General features: G+C 35.2%; 1 protein-coding gene across 3 annotated transcripts in view; it reads left to right on the plus strand.

The window, feature by feature from the left end:
• Positions 1-24,484, plus strand: part of LOC101405925 (protocadherin-9) — a 663,084-nt gene that overhangs the window by 346,836 nt on the left and 291,764 nt on the right. For 2 of the 3 annotated variants that reach the window (XM_087435996.1, XM_087435997.1), the window contains 2 exons: positions 12,063-12,138; positions 12,721-12,757. In XM_087435996.1, the coding sequence (XP_087292122.1) occupies positions 12,063-12,138; positions 12,721-12,757 (113 nt within the window). Of the gene's footprint in view, positions 1-11,936; positions 12,000-12,062; positions 12,139-12,720; positions 12,758-24,484 lie in introns of those variants that run through there. The other variant, XR_015553401.1, reaches the window with a different exon arrangement.

The following is a 24,484-nucleotide window of genomic DNA, read 5'->3' on the forward strand; positions in this document are numbered from 1 at the left end:
CTGTGGGAAATTTTGTAAATGTTTCATTCTGAAACCATCATTCCATCTCTGCCCCAGACAAATATGAAGGCATTTCTGGGCACAAGTGTTCAATCTTAGAGTCAAGAGAACTTACAAGTGTTTACTCTCTTATCTTCAAGAAAATATTATTAGTATTTTTGGGTCTTTACCTTCTGGATTTCTGTGTTCACATTTGGAACATATTTGGGAGTTTTTTTCTTCAAAAGTAACTACGTTTTTCTGAGTATAGCTCATTATTTTATAGATGCTACTTAAATCTACAGAAGCTTTTGACATAACAGAAGTTTTTGACATATGTTTGAATTTTATATTTGTATTCAGGGAAAACAAATTATCCCCAGTGCACAAATAACTGAGATTGGTGACTTGGTAATGTTTTCAAACGAAAGACTAAGAGCCACAGGGCAAGTAGCGATTATCACTGAGATATAGGAGTGATTTTTGTTTCAAATATCAGGCTCAAAGTCACAGTGACTGTCTGTAATAATAGGTGGATATTTTTTTGAAATAAAGTTCAGCCACTTTGACTATTCAGAACAAAGGCTGCTTTACCCAGGAGAAAAGAGATATAAAATCTCACTCATGTTTATTCCAACTGGTTTAGTTTCTCTGTTTTCTTAAGATCATTATAAGGGCTCTGATTCTAGCAGAGTTCAGTAGGTTGTTACACATTACATTTTTCAAAGCAATAGAGGCTTAAAACATTTTCCTGCAGAATATCAGGACATCAGTGTTTTACATTCTACTGAATAATGCTTATTAATACTTCCAAAAATATTTTTATATGATTTCCATATCCAAATGTTACTGCTCAATATGTATGTAGCAAACTTGTTTCATAAGCTTTTTCTCAGATTTCTGTAATTCAAAACCCCTTATGAAGTCCACCACCGTTTATCTCATTCTTTCATACATACCGTCTTCACTACTCTTTCTAAATTTATGATCCAAAAAGAACATTCCTCCATATAAGTTGAGAATAAAGCTGAGACTGATCTTTTTCTAAGGAAGAGAAATTGTGCACTTAGATGAGTGATATCCTTCAAATGTGCCCTTGTTTGTTCCTACGCTTAGTATTGTCATTTCTCAAAATGTTTTGGAACTCCTCTTTTGTAATGGTCCTCAAAGATAGTTTTTAAGTCACTGAAGAAAAGTGCCATGTTATTTTGTAATCTCTCTTTTCTTTTTAAAATGCTATTTTTCATCACTACAGATGGTGTTTAGTTGTTTCAAAAAGTAAAAATAGATCATAAAAGGCAAACAGTTGACACCTTGAGATTGTGCAATATAATGTCACGCAGGCTCTCAAAACAATTCAAAAGCACAAACTCAAAAATTTTAAAAATGATAATCACTGGTAAAGTATTTACATTATTAAGTACCTCCTCCTAGAAAGGATTAAATAGATGATTTATATAATTTCTGTTTATTTAAAAAATGTTTTTCTTCATCTTATAATCACAATTTTATATGGTGAATTCTACACTCAAAGTATCATTGCTAAACAAGTAAATTTTTGTCACCAAGTAAGGCTATATTTTTTACAGCATTAGAAGAGACTGTTTTTGGAATATAACTTGTAATATCAGAATTTGTCTAGATTAATTCAAGTTTTCTAAGATTCAATTAATAAAGTTTGGATTTCATTTTTAGCATTAATAAATAAAGCAAATACCTCAGATATATTTGACAATCTCCTTGTCTAAGAATAGGAAAATTTCACTTTCTAAGACATGTGCAGTATGTCTCTCTGTATTGCAGTTTGCTCATAAGTTTTGTATCATATATACATATAAATACATATACACAAATTTATGTATATATTGTATCTGTTTTTTTAAAGTATCTTCATTTTCTTCCTAACTTACTCTGAAAAAAAATATGATTTTAGTATTACACATTCCTAATCAAAATTTTTCAACTACAAACAATATTTTCATCAATGTCCTTCGAGAGAACTAAAGGAAGACAAGGTTAGAAAGTGCTTGTCTATCACAATACAAGTATTTTTCACAATACAAAGGATAAATGATATTCTTAGTAAATTTTTTTTAATTTGCTAGCTAAACCACAGTTCTTTAGAGGATAGTCATCCTGCATCAATATATCTATCTATCAGTCTATCACCTGTCAGATCATTTACCAAGGAGTCTAAGATTTCAGATGGAATTCCAAGGATGCTTGTTTCTTTTTTGTGTACTCCCTATGGCCAAAGACAGCCCCTTCTCTATCTGTACTGCTCCTCCTTTCCCCACTCTGGAGAAACATTTCTCAAACATGTGTCCCGTTTATAGGAGAGCCTAGAAGAGAAAATTGAATAGTTGATCAATAGTATCATCACGATGCTCTGTGCCTGTACACACACATTTCCATATCCTGTAAGTGTACCTTGGATCTTTCCCTATGGTTTGTAGATTACATCCCACTACCCACTTTCTCCATGCGAATTAGCCCCCTCATTAACCTGCCTTAAGGATCAAGTTCTTTATCATGACTGATGGTTTTGGTGGCTCCTGTGCTAATTAATAATTATATGACTGCCTCCGTATTTGAATCATATGACTCATAGACTAGAAAGAGGCTCCTTCTTCAAGAGGATTATTTCCATTGTTGTTTTCCCTTTTTGCTGAGGAAGACATGATGGATGGCTCAGAACTAATTGTAATCCATGGGCTGCCAGTGATAGATATCCATTACACGTGCTAGGACTAGTTCAAAGAACTTTTTACTCCTTCACTGCTTCTAAAAAGAGTTTTAACATTCTTCTTTATACTACAAAAATAAGACCGGAAAGTTGAATAAATAAAATCAAACTACAATCTGTGACATAAGGTCAATTAAAACAGATTATACCACATTTTAGGTGCAAATTAACAGTACTTCATGAGGAATTTTAAACAACCTTATTGTACAGTAATAGTATGTCTTGGAGGATTTATATAAATTGCTTCTACCCCTCTATTTGTGTTTCATTCTCTAACTTAGAATAACATGATCTGTCCTCTAAAGCCTTGAATTACTGGTTTTCATTCTTACTAGATAATTATGATCTTATGCTTGTTCAGCAATACACAAGGGAAGTTTAAAGTGTGTTTGTGTGTGTGTGTTTAAACTCTTCTCTGAGTCAAGTGCCCAGGGTCTGAGATTAATTATAACATAAAATCAGGGCTACCTCCTAAAAGATACTACTTATTTAAGGTAAATATGGCCTATTTTGGTTTTACAAGTCTTATTTTGTATTGAGAATTACTAACAGAGGGGAACATAGGGAGATGCCTATCACCTCTTTTGTTAATTCTGCTAAAACTACTTGAGATGAATTCTTGAATCCTAGACACCAAATCAGACTCTACTTCTATTATTAATACTAACAGATCTGACACACACTTTTTTAGAGAGTTTTCATTATCCAAAGAAAGGCTTACTTTTTTGTGTGTGTGAGGAAGATTAGCCCTGAGCTAACATCTGTTGCCAATCCTCCTCTTTTGACTGAGGAAGATCTGCCCTGGGCTAACATCCATGCCCATCTTCCTCTACTTTATATGTGGGACGCCTGCCACAGCATGCCTTGATAAGTAGTGCGTAGGTCGGTGCCCAGGATCTGAACCTGTGAACCCTGGGCCGCCAAAGAGGAGTGTGCAAACTTAACCACTATGCCACCTGGCCGGCCCCAAGGCTTACTTTTTGTTAAAGACCAATGCTATGTCAGTGGGTTCTATATACTTAGTTAATAACCGTGATAATTTAGTGTAATTTCTAATTAAATTACTACAACTATCATGTATGCTGCTTTTGAAAATATGATCAGGGTAAATTTCTTTGTCACATGGATTTGTTTACACTAGAAAACTAAATTGGAAAGGACTCTGGCTGAGTCGTTCCTTCCCCATTTCTGTGCATATAATTTATAGATGCAAAAGTTCTGCTTGCAGCTTCAGGAACAGCTGCTCCTGTTTAATGTAGTCATTTTATATTTTGTATGCTCAGATAAAGTGCTTCATTCCTACTGGGCAACATTTAACTGTGAGAAATAGGTTGAGGGTGTTTCTGATAGCAAGAACTGAATAAAAGTATAAGAAGCAAAATAACCAACAATGCTGACAATTCTTAATCCTCTCTGCTGGTATTGGACCCCAGCGGAACCTTAAGGGATGGGGTGATGCTACCAAATCAAAGAGAAAAGTTGATTCAAACCCTTTTCCTTTCTCTGCTCTCCCACAGGGGAAAATGATGTAGGGCGGAGATTCCTCTTTAATGTTTGTTCTTAATTTTTTAAATTCAAGTACCAACGTTACACCCAAAAAGAGTACAAAGAATTTACTTTTCCCTCAAGTTTCTTACAGCTTTAAATTGTTTTTTCACATGAAGAGAAACGCTACCTAACTTTCTCACAGCTCATGCTGAAATCAAAAAGAAGCAAAATACAGTTATTTTTAAAATTTCACCCTATGTCATTGACATGAGTCTTCCAGCCATAAGCAGTTCTAAAAGATATTCAATGCACTTTTACTTACAAAGCACAAAAAACGTGGGTCCTTACTTTGAGGTAGTTATTTCACAATAAGACATTTACAAACTAAAGTAAACAGGCTAAGTTTAAGTTAACGTGAGCTTCCCATACACACTGAAACAGGGTTCCTAAACTAAAGGTGCAGTGCAGCAGTGAAGGTAGAACACAAGCTGACAGCTCATCTTGAAATGAAGCAGTTGCTTAGCAGCAGATGGCAAACTGGTTAACAGAGCAGCAAGCATAGTTCATAAGAACACTCCCCATGTCCCCTGAAAATGCTACTCAACTTTAAATGGCCACTTATCACCCACACCCTAGTCCTTTTTTATATAACATAGATAACACTAGGAATCAAAAAATCCATTTTAAAATTGCTGACACCTTTATATCCGTCACCTATGTTCAGGGAAGATGTTACCCATCTTTCTCAAAACACATACTGAATCTTCTCATTTGCCTCCAAATATTCCAAAACGTAAACATTGAAAGAGGAAAGAAGGAAAGGCTGAGAGCTAGTGAAATGTTATCATGTTTCACTTTGCTACTTTTAAAACAGGGCAGCACTCGCTGCAAAGTTCTTGTAGGGGAGACAGAGAGCTTTGCCCATGGGAAAGCATCTCTGGAGGATAGAGAATGATACTTCATTTCTACTGTATCCCCTTAGATCTCCTAGTGAAATGCTGAGCAAATCATCTTCATTCAGTAAATATTCATTATAAGCTCACAAAATGTCAAGTGTGTACGCTTCTCAGAACAACTTGCTGGTTTTGATTTCATCAATTCTTATTTTAGGTTGTTAACATTTCTCTAACTATCTCGATGAAAACAATTGCTCAAGGATATTACGAAGTTGACAACGATTCTGTATCTGTGCCAAGAATAGCCTACTCTAACAGTCTCAGTTACTCTTCCATCCATTTTATTTTTTGTTGTCACAAATTAGCAATGAATTCCAATCTGAGAATGGCAACAGATCTGGAGATTGTTTGCCATGAACTCAGAATGCACTCCTATTCTTTCTTTTTTCTCCCTAGGTTATTGCTGATTAATACAGGGAAGGTCTCCCATTCATGCACTGACCTTGCCTAAGTCTGCATAGTTTGCAAGAATTAGAAGGGAATCACATTATGTAAAGGTGACACACAGCTGCTGGCCAGAAACATTCCTCAGAACTGAGAGAGAGTAGCTTAATGAAATTCTACCTTTTAGGAAGTTATGGGATATAGTTTTTGTCTTGTTCACCGTTATATTCTTAGCAACTAGAATGGTGTACAACATAGAGTACGTGCTCATAATTATTTATGAAATGAACAGATGAATGAATAGTGTTTTATGTTGAAAATCAGAAAATGTGGGGTTTGATTCCCACTGCAGGTCATTTTACCTCATTTCCTCATCAAGTGTAACAGATTAAAATAGAACAGAAAAACCCTAAATAATATCCAGCTTAAAAAAAAAAAAACTATAAATTCTACATTAGCAGAATCATTTTTGTTGTTGTTGTTGTTTTGTTTTGTTTTTTGTGAGGAAGATCGGCCCTGAGCTAACATCTGCCAATCCTCCTCTTTTTTTGCTGAGGAAGACTGGCCCTGGGCTAACATTCATGCCCATCTTCCCCCGCTTTATACGGGACGCTGCCACAGCGTGGCTTGACAAGCGGTGTGTCGGTGCTCACCCGGGATCCGAACCAGTGAACCCTGGGCCGCTGCAGCGGAGCGCGCGCACTTAACCGCTTGCGCTACTGGGCCAGCCTGCAGAATAATTTTAACGTAAGTACTTCTAATAAACAGGATAGGAAATTAACTCAATTTAATTTATTAAATAAATAATAAAATGATTCATTATAAAATAATTCTGTGCTCAAAATATTTCATTTATTACCAGTCGAAAAGTCCCTTATAATTTTCTGCTTTAAAACTATTCCTTATTCTTGATAATGGGCCCATTTTTACTCATAAATTACTAGTAATTTTCCTAAATCATAAATCCAGAAATCTTTTCTTCATTTACTACTTTAGTTCTCATCTCTAATACATGAATGAAGAAGAATACGTGTATTAATATTAGTTCCCTTCAGTTGAGCCTGCGAGTATTGAGTAATAGTAAATTAAACCATAGATTGCTTTTTGGGTCACATTTACCTTGCCTTCTAAACCACTACGAGCTTTACTCGATTCTGGATTTTATTAAGAGGAAGAGTGTGCATTGATTTTAGATGGCAAGAAGCTATTGAGCTACTTACCATTGAATCAAATCAGTGGTTTTAGCTGAAAATGTGTTTTCTGTCATTTAAAAATTCCTCTTTCCATACCTTGCAACCTACAACTATAGTCAAGATTATTTTTAAAATCTCAATTAAAATATGTTCTTAAAAATAATAAAGATCAAAATGTTTTTAATTAGTATTATAAGAAATATTTGCACTAAAATGCAGTTTCCAGTCTCCAGATTTTTTTTAACCCTCTTTGAGATGATTTCCTTTGTTACTCTGAGAAGAGATATATATGAAAATATTATTTCAAATAAAAATCATATCTTCATTGGATTTAATGCTGAGATAAAGTGAAAACAAGGCCACATTTGGAACTTTAATATAGTTTTGTCCCTTACTTTGTCATAAGTAATTTCTGGCTGATGTGTGTTTGTGTGTGTGTGTGTGCGTACACTATTTAGAGATTAGATAAATAGATGATGTGTTATTTCTTAAATGTGCTTATAGGAACTAAATCATAATTAGGAATATTTCCTTGAAAAGATATTTTAAAAATTCTCTACAAATAAAATCATTTTTAAACAATTCTAAAGCACTTTTTTCTACTTCCATAGTATCAATTTATAATTTTCACGAGAATAATTATTTTAAATGTCAGTCATCAACTGGTAAATTTGTCTATTTGACTTGTAATAATTGGCTTAGTGCTAGACTCATGTTGTTATTTTGTGATTTGAGGAGAAAGCAAGGATCTTTAATTTCACTGATTAAAAAGCTTACGTAAAGAGTGTAAAGAACAGAATTTAGAACAGCAGAGGAGGAATAGGAAGATTGTTGGGCATTCCTTAGCTCAAGAAAGCCCATCTACTGTCTACCAGATTTTTCCCTTCTCTTGGATTAAGTTCCAATTTGCTATAAGTGATGAAGAGGAATACTTAAAAATTAGGATATGTTTTAATATTACAAAGATAATGCATGGAAATTGTAGTGTAGTCAAAATAATAAAGTTTTAAAACACTATGATTCCATGACCATAATACCACTTTAAACACTTTGTGTATCTATATTCACAAACAAAAACACATTTAACAAAAATGCAATTCAACTAAGTAAAATCTTTACCATCATGATTTATGTACTTAACAATAGATTATAAATATTTTACATATCTATAAACATTAGCATAATTTTAAGTATTGTGAATTATTCAATTACATGATATTACATAATTTATTAATCACTTATTAGACATTTCACTCTTTTCTACCTTTTTGCTATTTCATGCAAGGACACAATGAACCTTATCACCAAAACTTTGCACATGGGAATATCTCTCGGTTAATGGGACTGGGATTGTAGGCTTGAATATGAGTCATTCATGGATGAATATTCTACACCAGTAAGAAACACACAAGAGAAGCATTCAAGCAATGATTGGGATTTCTTAGGTGACTCATTCTTTCAGTGAATTTTCAAGAACAGTGCCCGGTGCAGCCAATATGTGGATCTTCCCAGGGCATCTTGAATTTTCCCTTTCTTTCCTGTCTACTAACCTATAAAACAAAAGTTGCCAAGGTGCTTGGTGATGTTTCTCAGATCAAACCAGTGGCACCTTCCAACTTGCAGGATTCTGGACCTACCTATGTGTGTATGCACAGCCCTTTATGCTCGCATAGAGTACAGAGTCTCTGATGAGAGCTTCGCCTGGTCAGAATCCATATCAGCAGCCCTGACATAAAATAACATGAAGCAGTCTCAGTAGTTATTTGTTCCCATCTTATTCTTTCTCAGGGCAGCCAGGGACCTGGAGCTAACCTGTCAGTGATAAATCAGATAAACAAATGTGACATTCAAACCATCAACCAGACATAGCCAATAATAATAATAATATTTCCCGTGGGAGAAAATGAAATGGATAAGAAATAGATTTAGGAAAACAATATGTAAGTGCCCAGCTTTGGAAAGTCTGAAGTAATCTCATGATAACACGTGTTGTCCCAGTTCAGTCAGGCAGGGTTTGACTGTATTTATAACCCAAATTGGGCATATTTCCACGGGGATAATCTGAAAGCAAAATCCCCAGAGACAGTAAGTAAAAAACTCTCCCTCTTTCCCTCTTGGAATATACACACAATTCTAAGTTTCTTGAAAGGATAAAGAGAAAACCTTCACTTTCTCTAAGGAGGAATCATGTATTGTAAACTGTTGGTTTTCTTCATTCCTCAACCCCACTCAAGAGCAGCTTCCCTTCAGAGAGGCTCTGACCTGACATTATCTACAGACACATTGTGGGCCATGCCAAGATTTGGGGGTTCAGGCAAAAGAGCAATACTTTCTTGCTGGGGTGAAGGAATCACATCTTTAAAACTAGCTAAATATTGATAGCCCCAGAGGTTAAAAGAGAATATGTAGCTATAAATTTCAAGAATTATAGCTACCTTTTATTGAGGACCTACTATGTGTCATGTATTGTATAGCAGGAACACTTCTTATTATATCTATTTGGGCCTTAACAACACTCCTCTGGTGAAGGCACTATTTTCTCCATTTTACAAAGGCAGGAACTCCTTCAAAGAGAGAAAGAGCCTTGCCCGGGGCCAATCTCTGCTGAGCAAGAGCTCCCAGCCGCGTCTGGTTCTGGCTCCTCACCTGGTTCTCTTCAGCAAAACCTGAATGAGCGCTACTGAGTCCTTGACGACACCTGAAACTCCTGTTTCTTAACAATTCATGGATCCTCATTTTTCTGCATTTCAATTTATTCAAATCCTCTCCTTATACCTACCGTGATATTTTGAACATTCATCTACTTGCATCAGTCATTATGATGATAAATTAAAGATTGATTTGCTTGATCGATTTGCTTCGTACCATAATATCCGTGTCCTAATTCTTAATCCATATGCATCACCACTCCCACCTCCCATTAGACTGATGAATTGTGCACAATTTTGCCAATTAAGACTTAAACATCTTTGAGTCAAATTAATTAGGAAATATTTCCATAAGGCACAGCAGTTTAAACATTATGTTACTCTAATTTACAGTGTCTTATTGCAAATAAATTACACTAGATTTATATCTTTTCTTATGCTCACTTATAAAGTGGTAAAGAAATATCATAGTTTAGTATATGTCAGATGGAATCTAATAAGTGGTATTTGAAATAGTTTTCAAGAAAATATTTTCCTTGTTATTCTCAGTGTAATTATAGTACCAGGCTATGTACCAGTAGGTGCTCAATAAATGCTGGTTCTAATGACCATACTGTGAGAACTCCTGGATTCAGGTGTAACTGGTATTGCAGATTTGCACATTTCTTAGGAAGGAAAAAATATTGTAATTGAAGCAACATTAACTACGTTTAGAAGAATATCACAGATACAAATTTTCCTTTTTTCTTCTGTCTATGAAACATATACTTTATAATGGTTCATGAGGCTTCCGGAAATGCTTTATAAAGATTGCAGAATTATCTGTTCCATTGTCTTTCTCCTGTGTTTTGACTTCTTTTTTACTCATTTGAGCTATAACTAAGAGATATTCCTCCAGAGAAAACGCCAAAGATACTATAATCACTAAAACTACGGACTTTTTAGTAGGCCAACCACTTTAAAAGCTACCTTTGACAGTCATGTATAATGGGCGGTCTGGTCATTGTCCTTAATGCCTAGTTTATCACAAAAGGATACTGATGAATTAAGGGTGTATTGAAACAAAAAATGGAAAATACTTATTATTGGTTTTCCCTAAAGGGTAAATTCACATGAGAGAGGAAACACTACAATAAATAAAAATGGTAGCATGACCTTTCCTATACAAGGAGAAATACATTTTGGATATCAATATTCAAATTTTGCTTGCATATTGTATAGCACTTACCTAGGCACATTTCAAAGCCTATCGAGAGAGAAATGATGATACTGAGATAGTTGTGCATGAAGGTGAAATGTGCTACAATAGACTCAATTAGTATCATTTATGATTATAGTTTATGTGATGTTGGCATCAGTTCATTAAAAATGTACTGAACTATCAAATCATTTCACATAGGTCATCAAACAGCAGTAAAGTGATATCAGCTCTTCTCCATTATGACTCTGAGCTGGATTTGAACCAGTGACTCATAGGAAACAGGCTATGTTCTGTCGTCAGTCTATAAAAATACACTGATAGAGTAGCGGTATTTCTATTTGTAGCGTTTTGTCTCTAATTGTATTTGTTTTGCTTTGAAATGGATACAATCTATAAATTGTCTCTTGAAAAATAACGAATTTTAGGTATTATAAAGTGATTATATTATACATTATATATTTTATTATTTATATATGCATAGTTTTATTACATCTGAGTAAAGGTGGTCACGTGTGACATGATATTGAAAGGTCTTTTGTCTGTTAAAGCAGAATGAAAATTAGGTGCAGTCAGACATATAGCACAAATTTACTACTCTCCTATAATTCATAAGGCATAAATCTCCACCCCACATAGCTGTAAATATTGTCATATCTCATGGATTACATCAGCTAAGAGAATATTTACCAAGAGAATTAAGCAGTGATCTGTGTCGAAATGTACAATTTTATTTTATTAAAACACTAAAATTTATTCAAGTACTGTATACATATTTTAGGTCACTTCTGATAATGACATTCTGCAAATAGATGCCAAAGTAATATTCCAGGCACCTTTCAACTGGGATATTCTATAGCCAATGGCTGATAGTAATATCTGGGCCGGTGGGCAATAATGATTTCATTGCAAAACCTACCTTAAAACCATCCAGTAAACACAATGTCTGGTCATTCAAAAGAAATGGAGTGTCTCATTATCTATGTATTTATTCAGATCTATGGAACAAACATTTGCACATTTCTGCTTATTTAAAATCTTTTTGTATAACTTCAACAACTACTATAGATATTCTTTTTTGCCTTTCTTGCTACAATTTTTAACTGTTTACCATTAGTTTTTTGTTCTTGAATTATACAAGATTGAAATTCTTTCTCGTATTTTGCAAGTTGGACATTACATACTAAATGGCAAATAATAAATGTTTGTTCCTAGCTTTGTTCTTTTCTTTTCTTTACTGTCACATTGTATCGTTTGTTGAAAATTGCTTAGCATTTTTGTTCCGCTGCGCCTGTTTTATTGGGGAGGAATGTTAATCCGCGTGTCCTGTGGTCTTCTTTGTAGTCGCAGCGCCGCGTTACGTTTCACCTGCCTGATGGCTCCCAGGAAAGCTGCAGTGACAGTGGTCTAGGAGACCACGAGCCGGTGGGTAGTGGAACCCTGATCTCACACCCTCTTCCTCTGGTTCAGCCACAGGACGAATTCTACGACCAGGCCTCTCCGGACAAGAGGACGGAAGCAGATGGCAACTCTGACCCCAACTCTGGTGAGTCCCCTTAAAAACTTCCACCTCTTGGAGTTCTTCTGGTTTTCTGTTGTGCTCTTGAGTTTTAACAGTAATTTTGGGGAACAAGTAAATAGACATTTGGTTGGTTTTTGCTGGCTTTATTGTTGTTATATTCTTTGAAATATATCAAGTCTAATGTGCTTGATGTATTGGTTGTTAAATTGTGTGATGCATCTTTATTTTATGAACCATTAAAAAAGAAAAAAATGCTACAAATATAATTGCAAAAAGCCATTTGTTGCAAGACATCCTGTCAAAGATGTTAAAATGTGAAGACATTGTAACATTTTTTTAGAATTGATAAAATACAGTTAAGGAGGACATAGTCAATGAACAATAAGAAAAAAAATATATATATAATTGTCCCGTGAAATGCTATTTTCCAATGAAGACTTAATCAAAAAGATAAAACAGTGATTAAAACAAGCATGAAGAGGGGTGATAATGATTTTTGGATTTTACACTTTTTGTCTATTTCAGTTTTGGATGATTTGGTTTTAATCAATACTTTGACAAGTGGAATGAGTGGGATGTAATTGGCAAAAACTTTTTTCTCCACAGACCCACATCCCACCTCAGAAATCATTACCCATTCAAAGTGAGTCCTGTGAGTCTGCTTCTTCCTCGGCCTTTGGAGGAAATTTTGGTCAAGTGCTATACATTTTTTGGTCATGCTATTATTAAAAAAAAAATTACTGACTAGTTCACTTTTATTAAAAAATGAAGAGTTCAGTTCAATAATTGTTATGTCCAGTCCAGAATAATGAACATGACTTCTATTTGATTTAAAAGTTTTTTCTAACTCATCTTGAACTTGCTTCAAACTGGTTGCCGACAGTGTGAAATGAGGATAAGGTGACTTTTTCCCAATTTTCCAGTTACTTCCTCTCCTACTGCTTTAGACATTAAGGTGCCTCTGGCAATTTCATGGCTGGAGTAGAAATATCAAGAGGAGGTAAAAAGCACGAAAGGGATTTCTTAACTAGTCCTGTTGTGGTAATCCAGCATTGGTGTTCTCTGACATCTAGGATTTTAAACTAACTGTTTCCTGGGTGGGTGGGTGGGTGGGGGAAATTTTGTACGTATCCTCCCCCACCCCAAGCTGTGCCCCCATCTCTGCATGTGTCTCTGATACATGGTTCCCTTCTCGTTGGCATTGGAGTTACATTTGCATCTTCTTTCTGCTGTGGTTTCTCCCTATTCCACCCAATCTTTTAGAAAGATCTAAGTAAATTCCATACCGACTAGGGTTCTTGATATTTCCTGTCCTATATCTTGGCCTCATAAGGAAAACATAAGTGCATCTTTTGACTTCAAGTATCCAGAAGAGCAGGCCTTAGCCAAAGAGGCAAATTTCTCATCACACAGCATTTGGGAGAGCTGGCCAATGATTCTCCTTAGATTCCTTGGTTTTGATTAGTCTTAGCACCATTGAATTTAAGTGGTTCCACTGAATCAACCTTTGCTGGACTTGTGTGAAGAGGTCACATAGGTAGGACAGCTCTTTCTAAACCGATTTGCTGGTCTCCAATTTGCCCCTCTGCAATTTAAACCATCTGTTATTGGTGTTAAATTAAGAGTCTCAAAACTGGTTCCTGACCACCTCCTCGGCGTGTGGTAGTGGTTGGCATCTCTTGTCTGTGGGTCTCAGCGAAAACCAAGACAGAAAGACTCCATTTTAAACATTCTGGTGCCAATGGTTTTAGGACTTACCTACATAGTTTATCCAAGTTATTTTTATAGAAATAAAGGCAAAAAAAAAAAAAGGTATACAGAAGTACAGTTAACCTAAGCTGCCCTAGGCCAGACCTTTATCCAATATGTGCAACACTCACCCAATGACTTCTTAGACCTGGGTAATAGCGCTGGGCAGGCCACCAAATGGGAGAAGATAGAAGAGATGCTGAAGCCAAAAAAAAAACCCTTTTAAGCCTGCTTCAAGAAGTCCCCGGAGTTTTTACCAATCTAGTCACATGGGAACAGAGACCCAAGGGATGACATACCCTTGTGCACTCCAACATTCAACTCAACACGGTGACTTTACTCAGGAGAATCATGGTCAATAAAATGCGTTAAATCGAATAGTGCTCCTTGGTGGAGACAGCATCCTTATTCATCATTGGGAAAGAAGGAGAGGAGGCAGGTAGGGAAAGGAGGAGCCCTGAGGGCCCCTGGAGGCTAACAGTTCTTTTGACATTTAATGGGACTGAAAATTTTAACCTCCTTTGTAATGTCTAGAGCAGAATTAATTAGAATAGCCTAGAGATATTGAGAGATTCATAACTAAACGGTAATTCATAGTAGAATAGTATTATGATATATTATCTTAAAATTCTGCAGTCACATTTTTGTAATTAACTTTGAGGAATTTGTGAAGTGAGGTATAGTATAATTGAAGCAATAATCTTCAATAGTAATAATCTTGCTATTTAGATCTAAACTGTTTCCTTTGTCTTCAGTAGAGTTTTCTGTCTATGGTCTGATAATTCTTAAAGAGCCGTGATTTTATAGCAACCATGCTGTATCTGTATAAATCATGAATATCAGTATTACCTATGGAGTTATTAAGCATTGCATCTGCGTGGATTCCTATATTTTTCAAATATAATGCTTCTCAATACAAAAATCATTAAAAATTTAGGACTAATTTCATAGTACCTTTTTTCATCGTTCATTTTTTCAAAGAAATTAATACAAATGATGTCTTGTGGGGAGTTTTTGAAAACTTTAGGCTTTAGTATAGGTGTTGCTTCTAAACACACACACACACAGTGGCATTGATGTAAAATATTCTTCCTCATTTCCAATTTTATATTTTTGGGTGTTGACATCATCAATTTTGTATTATATCAAACTCTTGATTTTTGAAAAAAAATAAGGAAAAGATGAAGATTTTTACATGCAATGTCAAAAGTAAAGTTTGAAAATTAAGGTATAATTGATGGTTTTTGTAAATGATATGCAAAATCTGGAATAGTCTTTATCTACTGTATCAGGTATGACTCATGCCAATAATTTAGATGTGCTTTCATTTTTTCTTTCATTTATTTTTAAATTTCTAATCCCCGTTTCACCAGGGTGGCAGCAACTTCACTTCTTTTTTCCTTCAATTCCAGGGAGTCTATATCAAGCCACAGAGAACTGAGATATTCTGGTCCCTGGGTCATCTGCCTATTTCCATGTCCACTGACATGCCCCCTGTCTCGTTAGGTCCACGTAGGTCTCAAATGACACTGCCTTCGTTCCAGTCCTCCTGGCTCCTTCAGGAAAATTGCTGTTGCTCCCTGCCATGGGAGGGCAAAGGAGTTTGTGCAAGGCTGTCCCTGCGTACGTGTGCCTAGATGCACAGCAGAGTGCATCACTTTCTAGCGTCTTCCTGCCTCCTTGACTCTGCCATGAAATTCAGCTTTAGGACTCTCTAAATCTAAGCCTCTAGGTTTCTCTGAGTTCCGTCCAACCAGCACGATGTGGAATCTCTCCCCTTTCTTCCTATCCCTTTCATCCCTCTTCTTCCCAGCCGGACTGAGTAAATGTTTTTAAGGTCTAGGATTGGGGATCCCCACTGTTTTTCTTGATAGTTTCCCTCAAAGATACAATTCCTCTTTTATTTTTGGCCTCAGTAGCAACTGAAAAAATAATCTCCATGGTAGGTTTAGAACTTTGCAAAATAACTGAATGCTTTTTTACTTTTCTCCACTCTGTCTCATCCTCATCTATTCAATGAATCTAAATCCAATATCTGTTTGAAAAAATTGGGATAGGTAAAGGGATATATACAAGCAGAAAAAAATATATATTAATATTTGAAAATTATTTTCACAAATGTGTAAAATGATAGGTTTTTTTTGCTAAAACAATCAGAGCATGCTATTAAATTTTGCAGTGGATGGATATAAAAATGATAGACAAAAGAAATTATTCTTTTTTAACAAAGTGGTTTTAAAAAATGTGTGGTGAAGAATTTTACCCCATTAATCGTTGACTACCATAAATCCAGTTCTCACAGGAAATCCAACATGTATGCTTGATTAGTATGTTAATTTATGTAATGAATTGGTGGCTTAAAAATCTCCAATGGATGGGGGCCGGCCCAGTGGCGCAAGTGGTTAAGTGCATGCGCTCCGCTGCAGCGGCCCGGGGTTCTTCAGTTCGAATTCTGGGTGCACACCGACACACCGCTCGTCAAGTCATGCTGTGGCAGCGTCCCATATAAAGTAGAGGAAGATGGGCATGGATGTTAGCCCAGGGCCAGTCTTCCTCAGCAAAAAGAGGAGGATTGGCAGATGTTAGCTCAGGGCTGATCTTCCTCACACACAAAAAAAATCTCCAATGGTGATGAATAAATTTGGTTCTTTTTTCAGTATCAGTATCACACAAAAAATAAATTTTTGAGAGAATTGTAGATATACGAGTATGGACTGGGTTTTAAATGATATTAGGAATTATTTATTTTAGATGTGATAATGGAATTGTAGTTTTATTAAAAGAAAATCCTTATTGGTAGTGATAGATTATGCAGAATTTATAAGAGAAACAATATGATGTCTGGAATTTGTTTTAATAATACTTCAGCAAGATAATAATAATGATGATGAAAGTAATGGTAGGAGTAAATTAAACAGTGAAATGTTAGTAGTTGAGGTTGGATAATGGCTGTATGGAGGCTTATGATACATTCTCTCTAATCTTTTATGTTTTAAAATTCCCAAAATAGAAAGTTTAAGTATATAGTGGGAGTCTGGTATAAAACTCAGAATCGATATATAAAACATATCTGTTCTTCCTATTTCTATTAATTGTTTTGATCCAGAGAGATGGTTTAGTTTACAAAAGTATAGCCAGATCTTTTTGTATATAGCAAGCATATTTTATACATTGGAGTATGTTTCAAATACTGAGACTACAATTAAACAGAGATTTTCAGCAATTATGTATATGTTTGGAATACTAGAATGTAAATTAGTATTTGCCTCCATTAAAGACCTTTGGAGTAAAATAAAGTCTTTGAAAACTTCCCTTTAAGATTTAGCCATAAAATCACTAAGCACAAACCTCAGCCCTGAACTGTTGTATGACACTTAGGAAGAATTTAAGGGCAGGGCAAGACAAGCACCCCTCTGGCAACCAAATAGATGGTGTCTCTGTTCTAGGTATCTCTGAGTCTTAGAGTCGACTAGCCAACTGCCCCGAAAATGGCACATACACGTGCAGTATTTCCTGCACTGAGTTTTCTGCATACAAAGATTTATCCCATTCCCAAATAGCCAAGTAAATCATATTTACTTAAGAAGTTAACTCATTAATGTGATCATACACTCCATGTAAAATTCAATAAAACAATTAATTCTAAGAAAATAGTAAGGGGATTTTCAATTGAAGATTGCTATTTTTAGCAAATATGACTAGACTCATGAAAGAATTTTACTAAATTAAAGCAAACAAAAACAATTATGTGATCTGCTCAGGGGCCACTTATTACCACTAATTCAGCATTAAGTCTTAATCTTGTCCCATTAAGAATTATGAATAGAGTTATTTTTATATCTGATATTTCTTTTAAGTGTTATTTTAAAGGATTTTCTGCTGTTTAACCATGTGCAAAATTGCAGGTTATATTTAGTTTATTAAAGCCCTGTTTGTCATTTGCTTCTAACTCTACCTGGACTGTGTATGGATCAATCGGTGAACGTCTCACTAAGAATGATTTTGATACTTGATGATATGTATGGGTAGTATTTATCGAGGTCTACTTATGAGTCAGGATTGCTAGTAAATGTTTTAATATATTGTTTATCATCTCACACCAATATCGCAAGTTAGACAGTATTATAAGTAAACTGAATTTCAGAAAATTTAAGTTATTTGTCAAAAACTACTTAGCAGGGAGCTGAGGCAGAATATGAACTCGGGAGTGCCTGACTCCACGGTTGATGCTTTTGCTATTCAGAGAAACCCCCTTTAACGTATACACTGTTTTAAGGCAGTGTGTAACTCATTGAGTTTTAAATTTGGGGAGACAAATCTTATTTTTATGAGGAAATTGAGAAATTGAATGTTATGGAAATGATTGGTTGAACAGTCTGCTAGTAAGATGAACAACTTGAGGGAGGGCTATGGGATTTTTTGGGCATTGGGTTTGTGAAATGAATGACAGAAATCTCAATTAAATTGGAGTCAGGAAGGCCTGTAGGGGGAGCTCTCATGCCCTATCATTCATAGTCAATTACTCCAACTATGTAGAGATATATTCTTGCATCTTTGACAGGAAGTACAACTACTTTACTACTGAAGGAAGATTTCTCTCCCCTCCTGGCAACAGTCCAGCTAATGAGAAATGCCACAGCTCAGCCAATAAGAAGCTGTTGCTACCCTAAGTATCACTTTCCTCCAATGGACTTTTGTTTAGGATAGTGCCTCCCTGAGCCCCCTTTTTTCTCTATAAAAGCAAGCTCGACTCCTTTGTTCTCTGGATTGCCTACGGTTCACCATAGCATGCACACTTGGAATTGCAATTTTTTTGGCTGTTCCCAAGTAAACTTGTTTCAAGGGTAAAATAATAGGTGAATATGCTTTTTGAGCTGACAGGTTAATGAAAATTTAGACCTTAGTAGGACCCTACAGGTCATACAGTATAAATTTATTTTATATAGAGGCATAAAAAGGGAAATGCTTTGCCTGTAGTTACATAGTTTGTGAGTCAAGAATAAAACTCATATATCCTGACTCTTATTTAGTGCTCTTTTCTGTGGAACAATTTTTTCTTATCATGACTCTTATACCTTTTCCTCAAAGAAAATCTGTATGATTATTTGATTAAAAATGGTCTCTCCCTTAATCTCTAAGGACTATTTATTCACCTCTCTATTCTCTATATGTAACAGTACCTGGCCTATAGTAGGCCAGCAGTGTATACAGTCATACTTCATTAAACGATGGGAGTATGTTCTGAGAAATGTATTGTTAGGTGATTTTGTGTGAACGTCATAGAGTGTACTTACACGAACCTAGATAGTATAGGCTACTACACACCTAGGCTATATGGTACCAATCTTATGGGACTACCATCGCATATGCGGTCCGTCATTGACTGAAACATCATTCTGCGGTGCATGACAATATTTGTTGACTGAATGAATAAATCAGTATTTCACAAATACGTGAAAATACAGACAAACTAAAAGTGTTCTATTAGGATAAAAAGTAAACAAACAAAAACTAGAAATTAGTGCATCATGTTAATGCTGGTTATCTTTGGGTTGGAGTATAGCTTTCTTTTTAATTGTCTATATCTTCCACAATTTTAATAATTCAAAATTACATTTTCATTTTTGTAACGAGGTAACATACATGGAAAGCACCCGACACAGAGCTGAGAAAAACATTCCTTTTCAGTATATATACGTTTTGCATCAAGTAAAAAATTACATTAAAATATTCTTCCTGTTAGTACTAAAGATACAGGAGTACATGGTAAGAAAACTTGAAAATTTAAAATATTTGGGCATGAGAAACAGGCTGTCATTTTAGGCAGAGAAATCAAGTTAATAAAATAAAAAAGACTCCAGAAATAGTAAAATTACTCTATCAAATTCCAATCCTAAGAAATTGTGCTAATTCTAAACTGCAGGAAAAAAATCACTAATGATTATATGCTTTGAGAAACATGAATTTGATTTTTTGGGCACAGTATTGTATTAAATAATTTTTGTGAACTGTGTTTATAATTTTTATAAGTATCCTGGGTTAAGCTAATTACATAAATCTAAAGAAAAGTGTTCAGAGGTTTCGTATTGTCACCTGTTGTGTTCACTTCCCCATGAGATTTTTGTAATCAATTCAGGCTGATCCTACAGTAGCGGCCCCTGAGTTCATGAATCTGAAGTTCCTCAGAGAATAGCATAGAGAAAAGGTAATCAATCCTACTGTGATTTAATTTTAAGGAGAAAAAAATGTTCCAAAAACTCAGTAATAAAAAAACCTAATTTGATTACCTTTTTTATCCTGAGATTATAATTTTTTGCTTTATTCAGTATGTTTCTCTAAATCTAAGTTCAACTTATCCATTGTTAACTATTTTTACCTCAAAATCAGAGAGGGAAGAACATCTTCTAGATTAAAAAATCTAGATTATAAACAAAATATATATCTACCCATCTATTATCTATGTATCTATCAATCTATCTGTTTATATATGAATCTATGTATCTATCTATCATCTATCTATCTGTGTTCTGTTGCTAATTACCATAAATTTAGTGCCTTAAAATAACACATATTCATAATCTCACAGTTTCCTTATGTCAGGAGTCTGAGCATGGCTTGGCTGAGTCCTCTGCTTAGGATCTCAAAAGACTGCAATCAAGTTGTCAGCCAGGGTGCATTCTCATCTGAGGGCTGAACTGCGGAAGAATTAACTTGCAAGATTTTTCAGATCATTGGCAGAATTTATTTCATGTCAGTTGTAGGACTGAGAGCCCCAGCACCTTGCTGGATGTCCACTGGAGACTGCTCTCAGCAGCTAGAGGCCACCCTCAGCTGCTAGCCACCTATGACTCCCAACGTGACTGCTTACTTCTTCAAAGCCAGTTAGAGAGAGAGAGTCTCTAGGGTGAGTTTGTAGCAACATAGAATCTTATATAACTTAATCATGGGAGTGACATTCCATCACCATTGCCGTATTCTATTGGTTAGAAGCAAGTCTCAGATCTCACACACACTCAAGGGAAGTGGATACATACAGCCATGAACACCAGGAGGTGGGGATCCTGAGAGGCTGCCTAGAGTATGTCTGCCACAATTTATATAAGACTTAGTCATTCTGATATCTCTTAGTATTCAAGAGCTTTTGTTTAAGGTCCTTTATTCACTTGGCTTTTCCATGATTCACTGATTTATTTGTTCATTTATCTATTCATTCTATAAACCTTCATACAGAGGCTACTATGTGCCAAGTACTATGCTAGGTTCTGGGGACAGACTTTTAAATCAAGAGTCTCTAAACTTAAAAAAACTCAGTTACTACACTGCAAGAGCAAGAGCTCTTCATCTGACTTCTTTGGTTGGAGAGGCCCATGGATAGGTTTTTGGGAATCTGGGAAGTTCCTGAAATTGTTTTGCAATTTTTTTTCCTGAGGGGAATGCTATGAGCATTTAACAGACCATATAAAAAGGACAAAAAAAGGGGCCGGCCCGGTGGTGCAAGTGATTAAGTGCGTGCACTCTGCTACGATGGCCCAGGGTTCACTGGTTCAGATCCCGGGCGTGCACCGATGCACTGCTTGTCGGGCCATGCTGTGGCAGCATCCTATATAAAGTAAACGCAGATGGGCATGGATGTTAGCCCAGGGCCAGTCTTCTTCAGCAAAAAAAGAAAAAAAGAGGAGGATTGGCAGATGTTAGCTCAGGGCGGATCTTCCTCACCAAAAAAAAAAGAAAAGAACAAAAAAGAAAAAGAAACTGATTTTTGTAAGAGAGAGGATACTGGGTACCAATAACGTTCATTAACTGAATAAATGCTAATGATAAGTATATAAAAAAGTATAAGGTTTTAGAATAGAGTAAATCTTGAATAAGGAATCAATAGAGATTCTGCAGAGTGATACTTTAAACAAGTGACATTGGATGAATAGAAATTGTCTAAGTAAATAAAATGTATGTGTGTGTGTGTGTGCACACATGTGGGCAGTGGGCTTCTTGGTGCTATGGAAGGTCATGGGCAGTTGGGCAAGTGGTGAATAGGCCAATATCTTTGCAGTAAAGGCAGGTATGCTTAGCTCCACCACTTGGTCTCAGGCTCCTAACCACCAAAATGGGGCTATTAATATCTATGAGAATATTGTTATAAAAACTAGTTATTTTGGGGCCAGGCTGGTGATGTAGTGGTTGAGTTCACGTGCTCCGCTTCGGTGGCCCAGGGTTTGCAGGTTTGGATCCTGGGCGCAGACCTACGCACTGCTGATCAAGCCATGCTGTGGTGGATTCCTACATACAAAAAATAGAGAAAGATGGGCACAGATGTTAGCTCAGGGCTAATCTTCCTCAGCAAAAGAGGAGGACTGGCAATGGATATTAGCTCAGGGCCAATCTTCCTCAGGAAAAAAAAAAAGAAAAAAACCTAGTTATTTTATGTAAATAATCACCTAGCACAGTGCCTGAAACATAGTAGATACTCAACAAATGGCTGATATTAATCTGTTCAAGTATATAATGATAAATGGAACTGGATTGAGAGAGAGGTTGGGACCAGATTTTGAATGATGGGGATGATAACGATAAATTCTAATTGGATATAACAGATAAGGGAAAAGAAAGACTTGATGGTGTTTCCAAGATTTTAATTTGGGAGACTTACTGGAAAAATACACAAGTAACTTAGAGATTATAAGAGAAAAACTCAGGTTAAGAACTAACAATTTTTTCTTTAATTTTAAACTTTGAGCTGCTGGACAAGGTAATCTAGGAACTAAGAATATGATTCTGAGTCAGAAACTGGAAACTAACAATGTAGATGGTGAATGAAATTCTGGGAGTAAATAAGATGATGAAGAGAGACAAGGAGCCAAAGAAAGAAATCATGACAAACCTCAACATTTAGGGCAGGCGAAGACCACGGTGGGGCGGAGTGAGAACAAAAACCACAAAAATTAAGCTACATTCAAAAAGATATTCGAAAGCTTCAGGGAGATTTGAGTCCTGTACATAGTTAATGGTGGTGTTTTTTTTGGAGGCACTGTGGAATTGTGGTTAAGAACACAGACTGTGGAATCAGAATAACCTAGGACCTAACTCATTGACCTTGGGGCGACAGGGTGGTTGACACATAATGCAGGCTCAGTTTACAGGTATCATTTTTTTATTGTTATTATTATTATCAATAAATAGTGAAAAGGTGTAGAAGTAAAACATGTTATCTTAATTATTTAGCAAAAATTTCCACTCAAGTTTTAAAAATTATCGTGGTGAATTTTGAAATGTGAAATTATTGTTCTACATTAGAAGAAATAAAGAAAATTCTAAAAAAGTGTTCATTTCAAATTCTAAAAAGTTTATATTTTAAATTCTTTTCGTGTGACTTTTTTTCCATATTTATCCTATCTGATAGTTGGTTCTTAAACATCACGGTTTGCTAAAGACTAATAAAAATGATATAGTAGAGCATATTTATGCTCCAGTATCTTCACTGTTTTACTTTAAATAAATTATGTTATTTATGATTTTAAAGTATTTATTATAATATTAATTATTCACAATACACTTTCTGTTTTATTACCATTTTACTTTTAAAAGAGGTACAATGAGATGATTTTATATATTCTTACATAGAGTAGTTGAGAGATGGCTGTAAAACACGCAGGAGCACAAACTTTCTCTGCTGGAAAGTTTTAGATGCCATCAATTTCAAGTATGACTTTAATGCCAAAAAGAATTAGTTTGAGTACTCATTTATTATAAATATTTAAAAGTTGTTAGTAATATTCTCTTGCATTTGAGCTTATTTAAGAGGTCACGACTAGTGTGTTTATTATTATAGTAGAAAAATCTGTAGGGACAATATGCCTCCTAGTGTAAAGTAAGGGTAATGTCAACTTTCATTGGTGTGCTGCCTGGAATAACATTTCCGTAGCTGCTTACTATCGTGTAATTCATTCTTCTAAGGATCCGTAAAGAGAAATGACATTACTTAACCCTGGATGTGTGGTCTGCCCTAGAGGAGAAAAAATTATTCTTTGTATATCTGTGTTTATAATAATTTAAGCGTGTTAAAAGTAATATATAAATAGATAAGCAAATCAGTACCCATATCTAAAAATAAGGAGCTTACTAATTTCAGTAACTTTTAGAAGCATAAAATTAAGTTTTTTTTTTAACTTCCAAATAAAAACATCTCACAAGAGAAACATGGAAACAAATTACTGATCGTAAAGGACATATAAAATCAAACTAATATCCTTTATTTACCTTAATATGTAAAAGTAAATAAATAAAAGAAATTGTCTAGAAGTTTAAAACAATTTGAAATTTTTGAAGAAACCATATTTGCTTGTCTAAAATGTCCCAAATTTACCTTCACACTATTTTGACACATATTTCTGCTAGTGGATTGAGAATTATTCAGATTAGTGTGACTGACAAATACATGGAGGCCTAGATTTTAACAACTGTAAAGTCAGGTTGCCAAATAAAATACAGGATGGCCAGTTAATTTTGAATTTCATATAACAATGAAATATTTTTAGGTCTAAGTATGTGTCAAATATTGCAATCTTGAAACGTTCCTTGCAATATTTGGGACATACTTAGAATAAAAAAGTATTCATTGTTTATC

The sequence above is a fragment of the Ceratotherium simum genome, chromosome 10, assembly GCF_057802395.1.
Source record: "Ceratotherium simum simum isolate JZ-2026a chromosome 10, ASM5780239v1, whole genome shotgun sequence".
NCBI lineage: Eukaryota > Metazoa > Chordata > Mammalia > Perissodactyla > Rhinocerotidae > Ceratotherium > Ceratotherium simum.